Source organism: Danio rerio, chromosome 21 (genome assembly GCF_049306965.1).
Source record: "Danio rerio strain Tuebingen ecotype United States chromosome 21, GRCz12tu, whole genome shotgun sequence".
Lineage (NCBI taxonomy): Eukaryota > Metazoa > Chordata > Actinopteri > Cypriniformes > Danionidae > Danio > Danio rerio.
The window spans coordinates 2,838,801-2,861,054 of record NC_133196.1 but is presented as its reverse complement, the minus strand read 5'-3'; the positions used below and the strand labels follow the sequence as shown (position 1 = coordinate 2,861,054).

At 39.3% G+C, this 22,254-nt stretch overlaps 3 protein-coding genes across 11 annotated transcripts in view; all 3 read left to right on the top strand.

The window, feature by feature from the left end:
• cert1b (ceramide transporter 1b) overlaps positions 1-22,254 on the top strand; it is a 422,369-nt gene that overhangs the window by 393,129 nt on the left and 6,986 nt on the right. The gene's annotated exons all lie outside the window — the stretch shown is intronic.
• On the top strand, positions 1,267-6,384 carry LOC141379940 (uncharacterized). Its single transcript, XM_073935665.1, has 3 exons — positions 1,267-1,353; positions 2,146-2,262; positions 5,232-6,384. The coding sequence occupies exons 2-3, from the start codon at positions 2,205-2,207 to the stop codon at positions 6,050-6,052; spliced, it is 879 nt and encodes a 292-aa protein (XP_073791766.1). The 5' UTR covers positions 1,267-1,353; positions 2,146-2,204; the 3' UTR covers positions 6,053-6,384.
• Positions 1,267-21,271, top strand: zgc:113343. 8 transcript variants are annotated; one of them, XR_012396538.1, is made up of 5 exons: positions 10,092-10,174; positions 11,676-11,788; positions 11,875-11,994; positions 12,865-14,160; positions 20,000-21,271. XR_012396538.1 is itself a non-coding variant. In XM_073934528.1 (4 exons), exons 3-4 carry the CDS (start codon positions 11,937-11,939, stop codon positions 13,875-13,877), a joined length of 1,071 nt encoding a protein of 356 aa, XP_073790629.1. In that variant the 5' UTR covers positions 1,267-1,353; positions 2,146-2,262; positions 11,875-11,936; the 3' UTR covers positions 13,878-15,726.

Here is a 22,254-nt window from a genome sequence, read left to right as displayed (position 1 = left end):
AAATAGGAGTCATATACGAGTGGTCTATTATCAATACTTTATTTATTTACTGTGGTTAAGATTGGAGATAATCGCTCAATAAAACAAAATCTACAGTTAAATCATTGTTTCGTGTGGTTTTTTAATTGTGATATAAGCTTCTGTGGTGATTTGACCTCACATAATGTTTTCTCATGGTCACTTAAGAGTTTTGAAATGATGATCAGAGTCGTAAAATGTCAGATTATAAATATTTCCAAACAAATTTGTGCAGTTTTCTGCTCTCTTTTTAGGGACATCTTTTGTGTTATGGTTAATCTTTAGTCAGCATATGGTTTGTTGAGCAGTTTTTCTCTAAACTAACTAAATAACAACAATTCTCTTCTCCTTTTTTCATCTATTTACTATAGGCAATCTCACAAAGGCACTTTCTGCCTCAAGTCATGCAATTTATTTTAAAGCCTATATGGTATTCACATTTGTCAAACAAGTTTGTTGTGATAAAGATGAACATTTTCGAATATAATTGTTGCCGATTTACTCCCACATTCTATTTATGAAGTTTAGTTTAATGTGCATTGGGTACTGCTAGTGTTGCTAGAAGGGATACAGCTGTGGCAAAAGTTAACAATTCTTGTATTATTTGTTAAATTATCCATTAATAGTATTTTAGTAACATCTACCCTGGCAGCACAGTGACTCAGTGGTTAGCACCGTGGCCTCACAGCAGGAAGGTCGCTGGTTTGAGCCCCGGCTGGGCCAGTTGGCATTTCTGTGTGGAGTTTGCATGTTCTCCCCGTGTAGGTGTGGGTTTCCTCCGGGTGCTCGGATTTCCCCACACAGTCCAAACACATGCGCTATAGGTGAATTGGATTAACTAAATTGGCTGTTGTGCACGAGTGTGTGTATATGTGTGTTTTCTAGCCAACACAGGGTTGCAGCTGGAAGCGCATATGCCAGAATAGTTGGTGGTCCATTTCACTGTGGCATCCCCTAAGAAATAAGGGACTAAGCTGAAGTAAAATGAATGAATAACGTCTACCCTTAATTCAACTATCACAGTAATGTAAAAACAATTAATTAAATAAATGGTAATTAGTTAAATTACCAATTAAATTGTATTTTACTAATGTCTACCATTATACCAACCTTCACTGTAATGTAAAAATATTAAATACAGTGCCTCAGCATCATGCTGTTTTGATGCAAGTATACGCAGCTGTATCCCTTCTAAGCTTTACCGGTTTCGCCAATGGTGGCGCTGTAGCACCAGAAACAATGCTGGCCATCCGAGTCTACGAGAAGAAGAAGGAAGCGCGAAAAATGTCAACACAGCCGTTTGTGATGCTCTAAATCTGCTGTATTTATCACACTGTAAGTATATTGATTGTATATTACTTATAAGAGAATACCTACACCTAATAGAGTCACTTTATTTTAGTGAGTTCAAAACACAGGGGATTAATGCCGCTAAAAACGATCAGTTGTCATGTTTTGGTCTGTACTAGTCGACCAGACCGTTAAAAAACACTTCAAAGTACTATACAAAAGCCAAAAGTTATAGAAAATTAAGGGACATTCTACTAGAAACGTATATTTTCACTTATAAAAATGTGAGGGCCTGACTTTATCCCCCTCTTACAAAAACAAGCAGAAAGCCTTGACGCTTGCTGTGTCTCATTTCAGAGGCTGCATCCTCTGAAGGAAGGTTAAAAAAACTATTAAAGCTGTAGGTTTAATTGGGCTGAGGACAATGACTGGGTTTGTAAATAGGTAAAGGGTTTTTTAATAAAGAAAAAAATCCGAGAACCAAATAAATGGCAGATTCTTTTAATGACCAACTCACAGAAATCAACCATCAGTCCATTTTTTTGGGGAATTAAATACTTTTTATTCACTGTATTTATGTTTTTTTTTTTTTATTCTAACTCAGATTTTTTTTTTTTTTTGCATTTCAACATTTTTTTCAGAAGAAATAAAGAGATAAAATCAATACAAAAATCTTGGCAGATTCTTGTTTATGTATGTGAAACTTTCCCATTATAATACGCAGGTTAACAGTAATTTCCTGCAGTGTAAATGTGAATGTGACGTATGTTCTAATGAAGCCTCTCCCACAGCTATATATGAGTTTAAATGCTGAAGAATATCACCATCTTCCCACAGCTGAAGAAGCAAACAGGTGGAATTACAGCAGGAGAAACAGCTGACATACTATAGTGAAGATGGAGATTAAGGAAGAACCCTGCAGAATAAAAGAGGAAGAGACTGAGGAACCAATAGGTTTGAGTTTTATTTCATTCTCTTTAATGACTGATGAGAAACATTAAGATGAAAGCTCTACAGTTGAATTCAGAATTATTAGCCCCCTGAATTATTAGTGCGCCTGTTTATTTTCCCCCCCCCCCAATTTCTGTTTAATGGAGAGCAGAATTTTTTCAAAACATTTCTAATCATAATAGTTTTAATAACTCATCTCTAATAACTGATTTATTTTATCTTTGCCGTGATGGCAGTAAATAATATTAGACTAGATATTCTTCAAGACACTTCTATACAGCTTAAAGTGACATTTAAAGGCTTAACTAGGTTAATTAGGTTAACTAGGCAGGTTAGGTAATTACCGGTACGCAAATTATTGTATAAAGATGGTTTGTTCTGTAGACTATTGAAAAAAAAATAGCTTAAATGGGCTAATAATTTTGTCCCAAAAATGTTTAAAAAAAATTAATATCTGCTTTTATTCTAGCCGAAATAAAACAAACAAGACTTTCTCCAGAAGAAAACATATTATTACTCTGTTAAAAATAATTTGGAAAATATATATACATACATGTAGCTCGCTGTTTCAATAAAGGATTGACTCTTTCACTGGTGTTTTCCCATGATTTATTTCAGTGCAGCATTCACTTTACTGACGCCGTCGTCAACATCAAACACCTTATACCATAGGCCAAACACCGTACACCTTGCACCGTACGGAAAACACCGTACACCTTGCACCGTACGGCAAACACCGTAAGAGCTTGTATACAAAGAGAAAATGAAACCAAATGTAAGCAAATATGAAAACCATATACAAACAAACAGACATCACTTAAACTCAATATACAAACTCAATACAAACAAACAAACAAACATATTAAACAAAGTGTCAGTACCTTGTTCTCCAATCAAACCAGAAGCTAAACCTTTAGTCCGTAGCAGACCGCACAGCTGGGACGCCATGATCATGTGCGATCTTTCCGTGTCTGTTTATATCCGTAATGGTAATTAATTCAAAATAAAAGACTTCTGGTTTCACACTGAACACTTCATACCATAAATACCAAAAATATCAAATATACATATAATAGAGAAGAGAGAGAGAGAGAGAGAGAGAGAGAAAGTATATACACACACAATATAAACATATTGTAGAAAAGATGCAATAACAAAGACACCATGTCAAAGTTATTAACAATATATATATATATATATATATATATATATATATGTATGTATGTGTGTATGTATGTATGTATTAGGGATGTAACGGTATCAGAATTTCACGGTACGGTAATACCTCGGTATGAATGTCACGGTACGGTATTTATTGAATCATTTACAGGAAAAAACAAAACTTATGAAAATACTCCAAAAAAGTGCCAAAAGTGTCAATGACATACAAATTAGCCATCTATCTGTAAGCTTTGAAACAGGAACTTCAATTTTAATAACAAAAAAATATTAAAGCATGTAAAAAAATAAAGTTTCAATTTAGTATTGTTGAAAACTCATCACATTCAACATTTAATCACTCACTCACTTAGATAGAGATGGGTTTAAAGGAAAATTATCATATAAATATAATCTGGTAAAAGCTGGTATCTCTGGGTATTTACAATGTCCCCTGCAACAGAAAAACCCCTCTCATTTGGGACTGAGGTTTCTGGGAGAGAGAGATATGACTTGGCCCAGGTTGACAGCAGTGGGTAACGTTGTGCATTGTCTTTCCCCCACTTGAGAAGACAAACCATGAGTGAGATAGAGATCTCATGTCTGCATCAATCTGAACAGTGTGCTGTGTTTCTGCAATCCCCATGACTGATTATTAGTCGTATTCCCCAACTTGCAGGCACGTGCACACACAGGGCTCAACCTGTGCAGTGCACATGCCCTTTTTAGTCTTGGATAGAAAGTTCCCTTCCAAAATGATTAAAAGTGCCCCCGCGATGCGACATACCCTCCGTCCCCGCTTTACAGTACGCGCGCGACAACACAGCTGATAAGAACTCGCACGACAACACCGCTATTCAGTACACGCGCGGCGACAACACCCGCTTTAGGGTTTTCCAGCTCTTTTTGATCCCCGCTTCTAGCAGCACACTCCATTTCCGCATTACTGGATCTGTAGCGACAACAGACCGCAAGGGATGATGGCCAACCCTGGGCTGATGGGAATTGTAGTTTTCGCTACCTCCCATTCGCTTCATTCGCCTGAGCAAATTTTCTCAGAAGACCTATAGTTTTACCGAGTCATGCGACTACGGTAATATCGGAAAAAATTAATATTGCGGTGTGACGGTATTTACAATACCGTTACATCCCTAGTATGTATGTATGCAGCCTTACACTATCGAGCGCGTATACACTCCGACTACTTCTATTTTGTTGATTAGCTGCTGGGCATTTCACTCTGTCTCTCACTGAAGACAGTCAGTGTCAACCATTGACAGACTGTCATTGGTCCAATCAGCGCAGATTAGTTTCGCATCAAGGAGGGGTTTGGGAACAAATGAATCACTGGACAATTCATATGGGAGTCGCTGGGATAATTAAGTAAAAATAAATGCAGAATTTAAAACCATGAAAGTGTTTTTTGACCATGCATGCATATTAGACTGTTGTTGGAGACCCTTACAACCAAAATATGACCCTATTTCATGTATAATATGGGCTCTTTAAATAAAATCATTGGGTTTTCCACCAAGGAAACCCGGAGTGCTGAATTATAATTGTCTGAGCTGGCAGTGGGCTGGTTATAGAGACCAAAACAAAGACATTCTGGCTCGTAACGCCACATTTTCAAAGCAGAATATCTGACTTAAGCATTGTTTTTCAGATCAACATGTTCACTTTGCATGCACATTTGCAAACATATTATGGTATTTCTATGATTTAAAAGAGTAAAAACGTACATAACGCACCTTTAACTAGAAATAATATGTATTAATAACATTATTAAAAAGAAAAACCTAATCTTTTCACAGAAGACGATGGAAATGCACAAACTTTCAGACATAAACAAGCTGGAAAAACTGCAGCCATAGGAGCTTTCAGGTGCTCTGAGTGCGGGAAGACCTACAAACATAAAATCAGTTTCAACACACACATGAGGACTCACACCAGAGGAATGTACACGTGCACTCACTGCGGAAAGGATTTCACTGTGAAAGGAGATCTGATCGTACACATGAGGACTCACACCGGAGAAAGACCTTTCACATGCACTCAGTGTAACAAGAGTTTCACAGATAAAAGAAAGCTGAAGTTACACATGAGACTTCACACGGGGATAAGACCACACACCTGCACTCAATGTGGGAGGAGTTTCATAGATAAAGGAAATCTGACAGTGCACATGAGGATTCACACCGGAGAGAAACCGTACACCTGCACTCAATGTGGAAAGAGTTTCACAGATAAAGCCAATCTGAATGTGCACATGAGGATTCACACTGGAGAAAGGCCGTATAAGTGCACTGAATGTGAAAAGAGTTTCGCACACAAAAACAGTTTAAAGATTCACCTGCTCTCTCACTCTGGAGAGAAGCCGTTCAGCTGTGATCAGTGCGGTAAAACATTCATATCAGCAGCATACTTAAAACAACACCTTCAAGTTCACGCTGCCGTAAAGCCTCACATGTGTTTCTGTGGGAAAAGCTATAAAAAAATGGAAAAGTTAAAAATACACCAGAGGAATCACACTGGGGAGAGGCCGTATGCATGCTCACACTGTGGAAAGAGTTTCGCTTCTTCAAAATCGTTAAAACGTCATGAGAGACGTCATACTGAGGAAAAGCCGCGGTAAGGAGTTAACGAATATTCAGAAAAAGACTCGACTTGATTTTCATGACTCGAGTCTTGACTCTGAACTGGATTAAATTACTTTTATTAACTACGTTTCAGATAATAAAGGGGCTGTTTACATATTTACATTATATATACAGTTGAAGCCAGAATTATTAACCCCCTTTTAAATTTTCTTTTCTTTTTTTAATATTTCCCAAATGATGTTTAACAGAGCAAGGAAATTTTCATTGTGTGTCTGATAATATTTTTTCTTCTGGAGAAAGTCTTATTTGTTTTGTTTCGGCTAGAATAAAAGCAGTTATTAATTTTTTAAATAAACATTAATTCATTCATTTTCTTGTCGGCTTAGTCCCTTTATTAATTCAGGGTCGCCACAGCGGAATGAACTGCCAACTTGTCCTGCAAGTTTTTACGCAGCGGATGCCCTTCCAGCCACAACCCATCTCTGGGAAACATCCACACACACTCATACACTACGGACAATTTAGCCTACCCAATTCACCTGTACCGCATGTCTTTGGACTGTGGGGGAAACCAGAGCACGGAGAACAGCAGGGAGAACATGCAAACTCCACACAGAAATGCCAACTAAGCCAACTCGAACCAGCAACCCAGCGATCTTCTTGTTGTGAGGTGACAGCACTACCTACTGCACCACTGCATCACCCTTAAATAAACATTTTAAGGTCAAAATGATTAGGGTCACGAAACACCAAAACACATGTTTTGAGCTGTTGACAGTCAGATATGTGTCTCACACTGCTAAAAACACTATTAGGACACCTATATTTCACTAAAAAGTGTAAATAGGTTGTTTTTGCGTTATTTCAAGCAAATTCGTACTTCCGGTTTGAAACGAACTTTTGAAGCTGCGTCACGGTCATGACATAATAGCGTGTATTCCAGCGTGCAGACTGGCTGTCTGTACCTGAGAGCACCGTATTACGGGTATGAGTGTGCTGCACTATTTCAGGAGTAAGACTTGGTTCAAACCAATCAGTGCGCTCTATTGTGCAACTTTATTAATGTTACAATGTTTAGACGGCAGAGAGACGCCACGTTGTGTTGGCAAAACAAGCGTGCAGTGTTGCTTTTATAATTTGCTGCAGTGAAGGTTTTGTTTTAATTTTCTCTCTATGAAAGCGCAGCTGGACTCACGTGTGTCTAAGGAACATTGCTTACCCGAGAGCTTTTCCCATCTGGTGAAATTCTGTCTCTACAGATTTGGTAAGTGAGCGATCAGTGCTCTTTGTTTATTCAGATGGCAAAGTTAGTTCATATCGAACTATTACACTGAGTGTAAACATGTTAGCACCGCAACAAAGCTATTACTGTCGTGTAGGATTTTCACCGCATTTTGTGACAGGAATAACACACACGGCTTTCGGACGCTACCTGCCGTGTGCATCTAAGTTTCCGGGAAATGCTGAGGTTTTTTTTCTCTCATACGCCGTGCGGTATCAAACATTGCATGAAAAATACACGCTTACAGCAGTTCCTCAAATTTTGTTTGTCACAAGGGGAATGAATGAAATTCCTGAATGAAAGAGCCAAACTGCAGCTAAAGTCCACCATTTAATAATTTGTCAAATAATTTGATGTCCGAGTAAACACAGTCACTTTCTCCCTTGTGTGTGTGTGTGTGTGTTTTGACTCTGAAAATCAGCGCGTGCCCAAATCGACACTCCCATGTTTATGCAAATTTTTACAGACCCTCCCTCTTTTGCTCCTCCGACACTCCCCCCTAAACAGAGCTGGACACGCCCACTTTCCTGACTTTTTCCAAAGTAGAGTTGTGAAAACACCCTGCTGAAACGAGGGGGTTTCATGGCCCTTTAAGCTAGTTTTGTTTTCTGATAGTCTACAGAACAAACCATTATCATTATACAATAAATTACCCTGATCTGCCTAGTTAACCTAATTCAGGGGTTTTCAAACTGTGGTCCACGTGGCAAAGGGGTCCACGAAAAACTTGGCAGAGACAAAAAATGATTTAAAAGATATTTTTTTCCATTCCTACAATTATTAATGACTATAAATTATTAATCTATATATAGTTTTATGATTTGTATAAGTGGATACCTAATTGTTATATGTTTATCCCAAATCCTTTTTGCTCTTTAAGGTTTTGCATACAGTTGAATGGAGCAATCAGTTCAGTTCAGTTCAGCTTTATTTGTATAGCTCTTTTACAGTGTAGATTGTGTCAAAGCAGCTTCACATCATAGTAAATTGGAACAGAGTTCAGTTTTTAGTGTTTCAGTTCAGTTCAGTGTGGTTTAATAATCACTACTGAGGGCCTAAACACTGGAGAGCAAATCCATCGATGCGCAGCTCTACCGATCCCAAACCATGCAAGCCAGTGGCGACAGTGGAGAGGAAAAAACTTCACTGATTGGTGAAAGTGAAGGAAAAAACCTTGAGAGAAACCAGACTCAGTTCGGCACGACCATTTTAATATCTCCGCTGGCCAAACGTCTTGTGCAGAGCTGCAGTCTCAGTGCCGGAGGCTGGAAGCTGGCCTCAGTGAAGACTCGTCTGTCCCTGGAGTGTCACAGGTATCAGTCTCATGCTCTCCACTCCCCCATGACCACCACAGCAGCTGCTCAGGATACGGCCTCGTCTATAGGGGAAATGGCCATGTCAAACTGAGCCTGGTTTCCCTCCAGGTTTTTTAATTCTTCACTTTCGTCAATTGGTGAAGTTTCTTCCTCGCCGCTGTTGCCACTGGCTTGCATGGTTCGGGATCTGTAGAGCTCCGCATCAATGGATTTGCTCTTCAGTGTTTGGACTCTTGGTAGTGATTATTAAATCACACTGAACTGAGCTGAACTGAACTGAACTTAAACACTGAAAACTGAACTGACACGGTTTCAATTCACTATGATCTTCTATGTGAAGCTGCTTTGACACAATCTACATTATAAAAGTGCTATACAAATAAAGGTGAATTGAATTGAATTGAAAAGTAATGACTTTATTGAATGATTTTAATAAATATTTTAACAATGTAATCAACAATATTCAGTACTGTATAACAAAGCAAGTTTTTGATTCCTTTAAAAAATATTTGAACTTTTTGTTAAACACTAAATTAGAAACATATATTTATTTCATCATCGTAACATTTAAGGTTTGCGAAATAATCAGAATAACTGCGTTTCAGTATAAAGTCTGCAATAGTTTGGCAGTAAGTCTGATGTTCCTCTAGATGTCGCTGTTTACTTTCATTTCAGCCGCATTTGGCTCCATTGTACTTCAGTGCAGATGGTCTGTGTACCTTCCATAGACTGTAAAGATACATTGATTGACCAGGTTTGTAAATGTTTTGAAAGACATAGATAATAGAAAGCATTAGATAATAGAAAGTGAGTGTAATGTGTGATACTATTGACCTTTAAGAACAATTAACATGTTTAAGTCGATTATAGGTCATCTGAATAAGTAAAGTAAAGTAAAGAACTTTATTGTCATTGTAGTTGTACAACGAAATTTGTTTGGTAACTCACAGAGACCAGCAGCAACATAAAAAGAGAGAAAAACAAACAATAGACATAATACTAAAATATAAGAGGCAAGATAAAGTATACTAAATGTAATAAGTCACATAAAAACCAACAATAGACATTATACTAAAAATATAAGATGTAAGATAAAAATATACTAAATGTAATAGTCACAGTATTTACATTATGGCAAATGAGTGCAAACATGAATATCCATAAAGTGTCTTTGTGCATTAGCAGCAGAACATCAGAAAGGTAGGGAGTGAGGGAGGGGGGGTGATTGTTAATGTGTACAAAGAGGAGGGGTGGCACAGGCTACAGCTCTGGGGAAGAGCTGTAGCCTAACTTGCACAAACTTGCACAAATCTTTAAAAAGTCAAGCTGCAATCGACTAACGTTTGTTTCTGAAACATTTATGGAGAGAATTTGTGTTTCAGAAAAAATATGTATATATTATAATTTACTATGTATCAGTTTCCGCCTGTGGTGGCGCTCGAGCGCTGGACACAGCGATAAGCATCCGAGTCTACCAGAAGAAGAAGAGCGCAAGAACATAAACATTAGAAGCGAAACAGTTGTTGGTTATGCCCTCCCTATGCTGTTTTTATCTCACTGTAAGTACATTCACATTATTATTATTATTTATTAGGAGATATTTAAAACGCAGTTTTTTTTCAATTAGTGTCAAACAAGTGATTATTGCTGATGAAAACATCCAGTTATTGTAGATTTTGACGTTGTAACTACTAATAATAATTTGTATATTCGCATTTACTACTTTCTTTTATTTTAAAAATATATTTATTATGTTTTTTGTCCTGTCTTTGTGATTCTGCTGCACTGTAGAAGCTCTGTCACGAAAACAAATTGCTCGTATGTGAGAACACCTGGCAATAAAGCGCTTTCTGAATCTGATTCTAAATCGGACCGTCAAAAATACACTAGACCAGTGGTTCTCAAACTGTGGTACGTGTACCACTAGTGGTACACAGGCTTCCTTCTGGTGGTACGCGGAGGAATGAAATATGTTATGTACATGCTACACACATTTAATAATTTATCAAAAATGATGTATATAATATGCCGTTATTGACATATAGCCTATATTTCTGAGGTAATCAGCCACGTTTTTTTAACTGTGCAGAGTTGTAGCTGCTTTACTGGGCCTACTATGGTACTGTATTTCAATGCTGCTAATTTTTGGTGGTACTTGGAGAGACTATTTTTTTCTGAGGTGGTACTTGATAAAATAAAGTTTGAGAACCACTGCACTAGACCGATAAACACTAGTACTGGACAGGCAAAAAAAATATAATGAATTAAACAGAGGAGAAGTTAACAGAAGATAAAGTTCTTGTAGAACAAAATGTGTTTCTGGTTGGTCAAACTGAAGCATTATTTCTAGAAGATGTTTGTTTGTTTTATAATTTCTGGTTGTGTAGGAGAAATATTAGCCTAATATCTTAATTAATGCTATTCAAGCATTTTTTAATCACCTTTTTATTTAATTTTTTAAGTATTGCCTCCTTTTCTGCTTTATTCATCGATACAGAACCCACAAACTGACATTTTAATTGAATATTTGGGCAGGTTTCTACATGACCATTTGAGCTTATTCAGCTCTAGGTGATTGAAAGTGAATGTAAAGTGTAAGAATTATCTGCTAAATGAGCTCAATTCACATGTTATGCAGGGTGTCGGTGGGGTCTTAAATTTAAAAAACTAAATTTTATGCCTTAAAAAGTCTTAAATTCACTGAAATATTGTGTTGTAGGTATTAAATCATTTTAAACGGGTCTTAATTTACCCATGTTCAAGTAAAGCTACCCAATCTGGCCAACACCCAATCACCTATAAACCATCTCAGAATTTCATTTTTTATTATTATTATTATTATTTAGGCTTTTTATTGCAAAGAGATACAGCTGTGAGACATTTTTAAAGCAAATTCTCTAAATTAAACCCCAAATCAGGGAAAGAAAACTAAAGCAACACATCCCTTTATAGTCTTTCATTAATACAAAAACTATTTACTGAAGTAACCAGGCATTACATAAAATCCTTAGGATTTAGCCCTGTATAAGTCCAAAATTTCATTTATATTTGTTTTAAAAGGGTCCTAAAAAGTCTTAAATTTGATTGGAGGAAACCTGCAGAAACCCTGGTTATAATACAAAGCAGTTGCACTGATGAAATGAAACCAATTTGGAGGACCATCTATGGCACAGGTATTGTCTGCAATTGGGTTCTGTCTTTTAAACAAACAACCATTTATGCTAAACAGATAAATCAGGATATTCCCATCTTCCCACAGCTGAAGAAGTCGCAAACTGGAGGAATTACTGCAGGAGAAACAGCTGACATACTATAGTGAAGATGGAGACTGAGGAAGAACCCTGCAGAATAAAGGAGGAAGAGACAGAGGAACAAATAGGTTTGTGTTTATAGTCTTTCTTATTAATGACTGAGTAACATTAAGGGTGCTTTCACACCTACACTTTTGTTTCGGAACGTGTCTCGTTTACCCAGTTCGTTTGGCATATGTAAACAGGGCAATCGCGCTCTGTTCCGCGCCAATGTAATCGCTCCGAGATCGCTTGAATGAGGTGGTCTCGGCTCGATTGAAACAAACCCTGGAGCGGTTCGATTGCAGTGAGAAAGCGATCCAATCCGAGCGCGGTTATATCACAGTGTTTTATGGATATGTAATAGGCTTACGGCTATATGAAGAGAGAATTATGAGCATGGCGGGAAGTTTCGCGAGTCTCCGGATGCCCGCAAACAAGTGATTATCTCCCAGGAAATCTCGCGCCTAACTCCCGGTCCTCAAATAGGCATCGTCGCGCACCCTTCTCACCCCTCCCCACCGCATCTCTCCTCAGACACGTCGCTCGCTCGCGCACCCTGTCAATCACCACCAAACCACCACCTCTTCTGACAGCTGAGCGGGACGCTGCAAAATAAACCCTGACACTCTGACCAATATGAGGAGAGTTTACTCGCACGTGACTTGTTTTAGCTCTTTTGCTTTGCAGTGTGAAAGCGAACCGCTCCAAGAGCAAAGAGCAACAATGTAACAATTGTAATCTCTGTTTCAGAACAACTAAATCGATTCACAGGTGTGAAAGCACGCTAAGATCAAAAACCACCTGTTACAATCTTTAGATAATATATTTGTTAAATTAAAATATTAAAATAGATCCTTTTTATGTAATTTTGTTAGTTTAAAAGTGAGAATTTTAACACAGATTTTAGACTGAATAAAAGCAAACACCACTGGTTTAATAACCTAATCTTTCCACAGATGCGGATGAAAATGCAGTCAGTTCACAGACTGAAGACACTTCCAGACCAAAACAAGCTGGAAGAACTGCAGTCGAAGGATCTTTCATCTGCTCCGAGTGCGGAAAGAGTTACAAAAGCAAAGACAGTCTTTACAGACACACAAGATTTCACTCTGGGCAAGGCCTGTTCACATGCACTCAGTGTGGCAAGGATTTTGTTCAGAAAGGACAGCTTGATAAACACATGAGGATTCACACCGGAGAAAGGCCGTATGCATGCTCTCAATGTGGAAAGAGTTACAATGACGCCGCTACATTGAAAATGCACACGAAGACGCACAGCGGAGAGAAACCGTTTACGTGCATTCAATGTGGAAAGAGTTTCATATATAGGAAGACTCTAAAGGATCATCAGCTCTCTCACAATGCGGTAAAGCCATTCAGCTGTGATCAGTGCAGCAAAGCATTTACATTAGAAAAATACTTAAGACAACATCTTCATGTGCACGCTGCCGTGAAGCCCTACGTCTGCTTCTGTGGGAAAAGTTATACGACAATGAACATGTTAAATGAGCACCAGAGGATTCACACCGGAGAGAAACTGTATCAGTGCTCACACTGTGCAAAGAACTTCACTTACTCAAACTCCTTGAAAGTTCACCAGAGGATTCACACTGGAGAAAAGCCCTATCGGTGCTCTTCATGCGGGAAGAGTTTCACTCAGTTAGCAAGCTTGAAAGCTCATCAGAGGATTCACACTGGAGTCAAACCCTATGTGTGTTCAGACTGCGGGAAGAGCTTTAGTACATCGAGCAGTTTAACTGCACACCGGAGGATTCACACTGGAGAGAAACCGTATCAGTGTTCACACTGTGGAAAGAGTTTCAATCGGACAGGAGGCCTGAAAGATCATCAGAAAGTTCACACTGGGGAGAAACCACACCAGTGCTCCTCGTGTGGAAAGAGTTTCACTCAAATGTCTAATCTGCGGGTTCATATTGAAAAAATTCACAGCCCAAAGTTGCTTGAATAAGAAATATTTAATCATGTAAAAAATGTAATCTGGATCACATTGATTCAGATTTGAAAATCCCATGTTTTGTTATCCAGGATTAACTGATCTATCTTACTTTTATGACAGTTTTTAAAAGGAACTTTGGGTTGGATCACTGTGATCCAAATACCAAATTTCAGGATTATCAAATCCCGTTTACCACAGCCTTAAATGGAACCAACAGCATAGCCGACTGGTTTAGCAAAGAACAACAAGTAGGCGAAAAACCAGCGGCCACAAACAACCATTGTTTGTTTTAATGGTAAGAACCTGGGGTCCGTTCTTCGTACGTGGATTACTCGGTTAGCTGGATTTGGATATTGACGATTTGACATGATCCAGGATCGTTTCGTTTTTCAAAGCTGATCCAAGAGTTGTTGTCATAGCAACAGTTCTGCTAGGTCAAACCTGATTGGGAGCAGGTTCAATTCATATAAACAGGATTAGATCGGCTCAGTTCAAGCAAAGATAATACAGAAAGTATGTTCCGAATTCTGATATTTTCTTACAGTAGTAGCTATATACACTTAGGAAAATGGTACATATTTTTTTAACTATATATATAAAGTTATAGTCATTAATAAAATAAATTAAGTTATACATATTAATAAACCTTATGCAATCTTCACCCTTGAAATGAAAGTACAAAGACTGCCACCTGGTGGTGCAAAGAGAAAACTTATTGATATGAACTTTTTAGATCGCTTTAGTACAAGTAGTGTATAATAGAAATGCACAATATGTGACTTTTTTAAAGCAATAATACATTTATGCAGTCATGAACATGTTTTGATAGTTAATATGACGGTGATTTGATGCTTCACAAAAGTTGCAGACGCCTTTACCAATATCAAAAAACTTTTGTAAACAACCAGTTATTCTTTACACCGATTAAAAAACGGCTACTATAATAAAGAAAATCTTCTCTAAATGTAGAACTAAATACACTGATTTGCATTGAAATACATGATGAATACTCTTGTCTTGACAAATGAAAGTGTAAAGCCTGCAGCTCACAACAAATGTGGAAGGTTATTGCGTGTCATATTTAACGCACCGTTTACTGCTAATTTGATGTAATTTTGCTCACATGGATAATTGAATATTAATCAGATGATGTCATTACGCTGCTGTGCCGTCAGCCAATCGCTGCATTGCTGATCATGATTTCGAGGATCGATAGATCTGTCCTTCACAACACACGCAGCGATCTCAGATCAGTTCATCCAGACATTCTAATCTGATTCGCGAACTCGTTTAAAGAACCAAATTAGCGAGAGATCAGTTATCAAGATTAAAAGATCCGGGATCTGCCAAATCATCTTAGATCATTTAAGCGAGGTACGAAGAACGGACCCCTGCTCATTAGTTGTGACATGCTTCATATAGGCTTCATACGGAGACCCGGAAGGGACGTAGTGGAGTAGAAAAAAATTGGCTGGATGAAAAAAAAATGGGTGAAAGAAAAAACTGGGTGGGAGGAAAATATAATTTTTAAGTTTTTGCGTTCTCTCGCAAAGTGTTATGTTCCCTCGCAAAAAATGTTTTGCGTTCTCTCTCAAAACTGTTTCTCCACAAACACTTCCTGTCCACTTCCCTCATGTAAACCCTCCCGTTTTTGCCAAAATTCTCCTGTATTTTACTATTCTATCCCACTTTCTTTACATTAAAGCTGTGCGTCGATCGTCGCCTTACATATGCTACCTCTGAACCAGTGAATGCATGTATAAGCGCTGACTGACAGAGGCGCTCCGTACAATAAACTGACACCAGATCAGCTTCTGTACACACAAAAGACAAATACACTGAATAAAATGTAAACATCTCCGTCCTTTATGTTTTATTTTAAACAGCTAATTTTCTCTTAAATGAGCACAAGCAGTTTCTAAAGTCATGGACTGCTTTTATTATAGATCTGTGCATTCTTACATAGACACCTCTGTTATCAAACTAAACAAAACGAGAGATTCATTTGCTGCTCACTTGTTTGATAACAGAGTTGTCACTTTAAATGGCTTTAAAATATATTAAAGATATTATTTTTATTTAATGTATTAAGTTTTTAGTTATGATACTTCATAACAAAAAATTCCGCATAAATCTGCAGAATTTTAATAAAATCTCTGCAGAAATGGCAAAAAAAGTCCGCAGACTCTGTCTGGCCCTACTAATGAAGAACAGTTAAACCGTGACACCGGAGTCCGGGGCTGTTGATGGGCGCTGCTGTCGCCTCTAGGTCAAGCTCTTTGTCCTGACGGCGCTAGCGGTTTCTCTTTTTCACACTTCCTGGTTCCGGTAAGCGAAACAGCGTATCACAACATCCGGTTTCAATGCAATAATGTAGTAAGGAGAAATGGCGTCGTCTCGTCGCTGTTATTGCAGCGTTCCCGGCTGCTCAAACTCAAAAAAACGTCACCCTTACCTCAGTTTCCACGATTTCCCGAAAGATGAAGGACAGAGGAAGTCATGGGTAAAATTTATTAGACGGGAGGAAGGTCCTTTCTTTCAAATTAAACGCGGGAGTACGTTCGTGTGCAGTATGCACTTCAAAGCGGACGATATTTACACAACCATAAGTGGAAGGAGGAAGATAAATCCCGGTGCTGCACCTCGCCTTTTTTCCTGGAATAACTGGAGTATTGACAAAGTTAGGGTGCTTTCACACCTACACTTTTGTTTCGGAACGTATCTCGTTTGCCCAGTTAGCGCGGTTCGATTGGCATATGTGAACAGGGTAATCGCGCTCTGTTCCGCGCCAAAGTAATCGCTCCGAGATCGCTTGAATGAGGTGGTCTCGGCTCGATTGAAACGAACCCTGGAGCGGTTCGATTGCAGTGAGAAAGCGATCCGATCCGAGCGCGGTTATATCACAGTGTTTTATGCATACGTAATAGGCTTACGGCTATATGAAGAGAGAGTTATGAGTATGGCGGGAAGTTTCGCGAGTCTCCGGATGCCCGCAAACGAGTGATGATCTCCCGGTAATCTTGCCTCTCCCTCCTTCAAATAGGCATCGTCGCGCACCCTTCTCACCCCTCCCCACCGCGTCTCTCCTCAGACATGTCGCGCGCGTGCACCCTGTCAATCACCACCAAACCACCACCTCTCCTGACAGCTGAGCGGGACGCTGCAAAATAAATCCTGACACTCTGACCAATGTAAGGAGAGTTTACTCGCACGTGACTTGTTTTAGCTCTTTTGGTCCGTTTAGAAACTTTGCAGTGTGAAAGCGAACCGCTCCAAGAGCAAAGAGCAACAATGTAACAATTGTAATCTCTGTTTCGGAACAACTGAATCGATTCACAGGTGTGAAAGCACCCTTACACGAGAGTCGGCTTTTCAACGGGCTAGTGCTCGGCTTGGTGTCGATGTTCGTGTTGACCCCACTGCTCCAGCCGTATCTGTGCCGATACTCCCTCAAGCAGACCACGACTATGCATGCCAACCATCACCTGGTATTTACTGCAGGAAACATTTCTATTTAAAAAGACAAGTTATTATATTTAAATTATGAACGTATATACTGTATTTATAGATAGTTTACATAGCCTACATGCATGCAGGGCTTGACATTAACTTTTTTGATCACCAGCCACTGTGGCTAGTAGATTTCCAACATTACCAGCCATTCCCCATTTTCACTAGCCACACTTGTTGTTTGTAAAATATATTTTATCTGCATAAATTTGACTTTGACATGCTAAAATTACTTAGTTTAGATGTTGTGTTGTCCACATGCCTACTCATTCATTTCATTTTTTGTGTGTGTGTTGTGTATAAGCTTGCTTAGTGTGCACGAGCAAATGGGTTGTTGTGTCGCATTGCAATTACTTTTTATTTCACATGACTTTTTTAGGGCTTAAAATGAAGCATTTACCAAATTTATCTCTGACCACACACACACACAAAAAAAAAAACCAATCATTTATTTGCCACAAATTTTAAATGTGTCCAAACAAGCAATAGCTGCACATGTACTTTTTATTCAAGAAAACTTTTATTTTTTAAATTGACGTTTAAAAAGGTCTATTGTCATGTATCTACAATATGCACAGTAATCTGTCCTGGCTAAAGGTCCCAGATCAGCAGTAACTACACATAAATGGGGAGTTAATGTCATATTAAAGCAATGTTATTGTAAAGGATGATAATTAAAATGTAACAAAAATAACTGTAAGCAAAAGAAAGCAGGTGAAATATACCGTGTGTGATAATAAAAGGATAATCACGTGCACACAAGTAATGTTAGGCCTGTTAATAATCTGTTCAAACAATAATTAAAACAAAAGCAGTTACTGCTGCTGCTTACAAAAGGATGTATGTAAATATATTTTTCAATCTTGAGCTCTGGTAAGCAGCAGGACTCCTGGTGCACGAGCATTATTGTCTGTTCTATTTCAAAAAGAACCGATCGCAGCAGTTGCGCTTCCTCTACCCACGGTTGATTGTGCAAGTTAACGGGAGCGCGCTCGCTTTTTAACAGTCGCGCGCATCACATCACCAGTGCGCGCGAGTAATCATCATCTCATAGTCACCTGCTTTTGCTCGCGCGAACACAGTTTTTTTTAGTCAGTCGTGCTGCTTCTTGATTCTAAGATAACATTTTGGGCCATCCTTATTGTCGAACCCAGCTTTAAGAAAACGACAATGTAACAATTATTTCCAACCAGCCAAAGTGGCAAGTGGGAGCGGCTCTCTTAAGCCTGGTTTATACTTCTGCGTCAAGTGACCGGCGTAACCCACGGCGCATGCAACGCATGCGGACGTGCAACAGCTTTAACTATGAGGTAAACACAGAACAAAACTTTCCATCCGGAGCTCCTTCATGGGACTCCACACTTGTAAACAATCGCTCCATCAGGTTTGCACCATTCACGCGGTTCTCGGTCCCGCCCAGACTCGTCAGCGCTACCAAGCCGACCAATCACAGAGCTTACGCTATGCGTCGTTGCGATGTGTAGTTACATTTTTTTGAGAGGTGAAGGGCTATGCGTCAGCGCTGTAGCATATGCCGGCGTTTGACACAGAAGTATAAAGCCTGGTTTATACTTCTGCGTCAGGTGACCGGCGTAACCCACGGCGCATGCAACGCGCGTGGCTGTGCATTTATACTTCTGCGCGCTGTCTCTGCCGGTCTGCATTAACACTTCCGAAACGCTAGTGTGCAGTGAGGTGTAAATGTTCCTCTGTGTCGAGTTTCTTCGCTACTTTTTTGCTTTTCCTGAACACTTCCGGGATGTACAAGTGGCTCAAACTCGCTCATTTTGAGGCAGGAATCGGCAAACGTGCCGATGCATGCGCCGTTGGTTACGCCAGTCACTTGACGCAGAAGTATAAACCAGGCTTTACTCAGTATCTATGGATGTCGCATCAAAGATTCAAATGTTACAACTCAGTGGGTTATGTCATGTGACTCGCGTAATAATATTGTGGCTTTGAGGGGTTGTTGCTAGAGCGGAAAAGTTTGCAGCCGGAAGTTAACGCAAATTATTTCTATTATTTATTAAATTTCTCATTTGTTGTATTTTATTAACGTCAACCCCACCCCAACCCTAAACCCAACCGTCACAGTAATGTAAAAACTGTAGTTGTACTACAGTTATGTACTATTAGTTATGTTATCTATTAAATTACCCAATAAAATGTATTTTTTAATGCCTACCCCCACCCCAACCCTAAACCCAACCCTCACAGTACTGTAAAAATATCAATTATTGTTATACAGTGTCATAAAAATATGCTGCTTTATTAATGTGCATATCGCACTTCCGGCCGGCCGCATATCCGATCTAGACTTTACCGCTTTGAGGCTCTATGGGATTCGAATAATTGGCCATAGTTACTTAAAATGACACTTTATTACAATATATATTGAATATAAATATATTATATTAATTGTATAGTAAATACATTATATAATATTAAATTAGATAAAATAATTAAAGGACAAATTCTGGACCTTTTGGCCGTGGGGGGTGGTTCATTCGAACCACCTGAACCCCCCCTGGCTACGGGCATGAAAGCTCTGTATGTATGTGTTATAATATATGAAATATATGTGTGTGTGTATATTCACATTTCATGTGTTTTGTACCTTTCAGGACATTTGGATGCTGCTGCTCAAAGAATCAGAGAGCTAGAGGCCAAGGTCAGACAGTTACAAGTCCAACTCCGTGATCTATCCGCCTCAAAATTACACATTAACAGATACTGCGCAACTGATGAGGACTTTAGATTTTACACTCGGTTCCCATCTGAGAAAGTATTCTGGATATTTTGGGAATCAGTTGCCCCATCAGCCTCCAGATTAGCGTACTGGAGTAAAGCACAGATAAACACTGGTGCTGTTGAAAATCCAGGTTCAAACCGTAAACTTGCGCTTGTGGATGAGCTGTTCCTGTACTGCTGTCGTGTTGCTGCTGGCCTAAAAGAGAAGGTTATAGCAGACATTTTTGGCATCAGCACCGCCACTGTTAGCAGAGTGATCATCACATGGGCCAACTATTTATACCTTGTCTTGGGGTCACTGCCTATCTGGATGTCAAGGGAACAGGTCAAAGCACTGATGCCAGCTAAATTCGCAGAACACTGTCCAGATCTGAGAGTGATTGTGGACTGCACAGAAATTAGATGCGAATCTCCATCATCGCTTGCATTACAGTCTGAAACGCTTTCAGTCTACAAAAATCACACCACTTTCAAGGCTCTCATAGGTATTGCCCCATGTGGTGTGATCACCTTCGTTTCCAAGCTCTTCACCGGGTCCATATCTGACCAAGAAATAACCAAGCAGTGTGGAATTCTCCAGTTACTTGAGCCTGGAGATGCATGCATGGCCAATAAAGGCTTCGACATCGATCAGATGCTGTCAGATGTTGGTGCATGCCTCATCATCCCTCCATTCGAAAGAGGTGCATGCTTCAGCAAGGAGAACACAGAAAAAACACAAAGCATTGCTCGTCTAAGAATACTGGTAGATAGAGCTATCAGGAGAATAAAGGAGTACCATATCTGGGACACAGCCGTTCCTCTTGCACTTTCAGGTTCTGTTAATCAGCTATGGACAACCTGCTGTTTAATGTCCAATTTCCAATATCCACTAGATACAGAAGACCACATCTGTGTGTAAATAATCAAGTGGACAAAGGTGAACTCCATTAAGAAATGTTTATTGGATTGTGTTTCACAATATAAATCAGTTGTGTAGAAGAATAGATTGTTTAATAGTTGCATTAAAAAATTTACACATATGCAATATCGTATATATACACTCACACACGAACGTGTCTACAATCTACATATGCACACACACTACAATAATATACAGCTCTGTCCCATTTTCAATGAATAAAACCAACTCAAATAGACAACAATACATGCATGCGCGTGGTGGCTTACGTGTGTGTTACTGGCTTTTCAGGTAAGTTCCCATGTATGTACTGAAATATAAAAGGTCAAGTTTTTTCTTTAAATCATTAATCAGGGACTCGTCTTTCCAAATTCTCTCCACTGTGAGATCACTTTAAGTAGATGTGATAAAATCACACCAAGGCAAACTGGTTATTGCCAACTGGCCTTAAACCTGCCAGAAATATTTGTGCTATCTTTTCAATTTAGTCTGACCCTCTGTAATTGTGATGTGTTTAGCTTCTAGGGATGACTGACGTTTTCGACACAGTGTCGAGATCCCGAAGCGTAAGTGTTTCGAAACACTGCACCGAAGCATGATCTGAAACACCCAGGTCATGTGACTAAAGTGTTTCAAAACACCTGGTCACATGACTTAAGCGATTTAAAACATCAATCAGTTCAGAAGCATTTCGAGATTTGGCGAATCTCCATTTGACTGACAAGGTCAGAAACTTCTCCGCCTCATATGGCCCAGTGGGCCGTGCGTGTGCACATTGTTACTGTGCTTCAAATTGATTTTGGGTTCGAATCCCAACTTGTGCAAATACTCCAAAATCATGAGTTTATGTATTTTATTCATGTTACAGTTTTATGGTGTAGTCTAGATAGGATACAGCTGCTGATACGCCATCAATTTAGCATCATTTTTGTAACACTGTAAAACAATAGGCAAGGCAGTGGCGCAGTAGGTACTGTCGCCTCACAGCAAGAAGGTCTCTGGTTCGAACCTCGCCTCAGTTGGCGTTTCTGTGTGGAGTTTGCATGTTCTCCCTGCCTTTGCATGGGTTTGCTCCGGGTGCTCCGGTTTCCCCCACAGTCCATAGACATGCGGTACTGGTGAATTGGGTAGGCTAAATTGTCCGTAGTGTGTGTATGTGTGTGGATGTTTCCCAGAGATGGGTTGTGGCTGAATGGGCATCCGCTGCGTAAAAACTTGCTGGATAGG

What these genes read in the sequence shown, in the direction of transcription:
- LOC141379940 (XM_073935665.1), top strand. Translation starts at nt 2,205, where the DNA reads ATGGAGATTAAGGAAGAACCCTGCAGAATAAAAGAGGAAGAGACTGAG. An exon ending in AGAGACTGAGGAACCAATAG is followed by an intron (nt 2,263 to 5,231) that starts GTTTGAGTTTTA and finishes ATCTTTTCACAG; the next exon opens with AAGACGATGGAAATGCACAA.
- zgc:113343 (XM_073934528.1), top strand. Translation starts at nt 11,937, where the DNA reads ATGGAGACTGAGGAAGAACCCTGCAGAATAAAGGAGGAAGAGACAGAG. An exon ending in AGAGACAGAGGAACAAATAG is followed by an intron (nt 11,995 to 12,864) that starts GTTTGTGTTTAT and finishes ATCTTTCCACAG; the next exon opens with ATGCGGATGAAAATGCAGTC.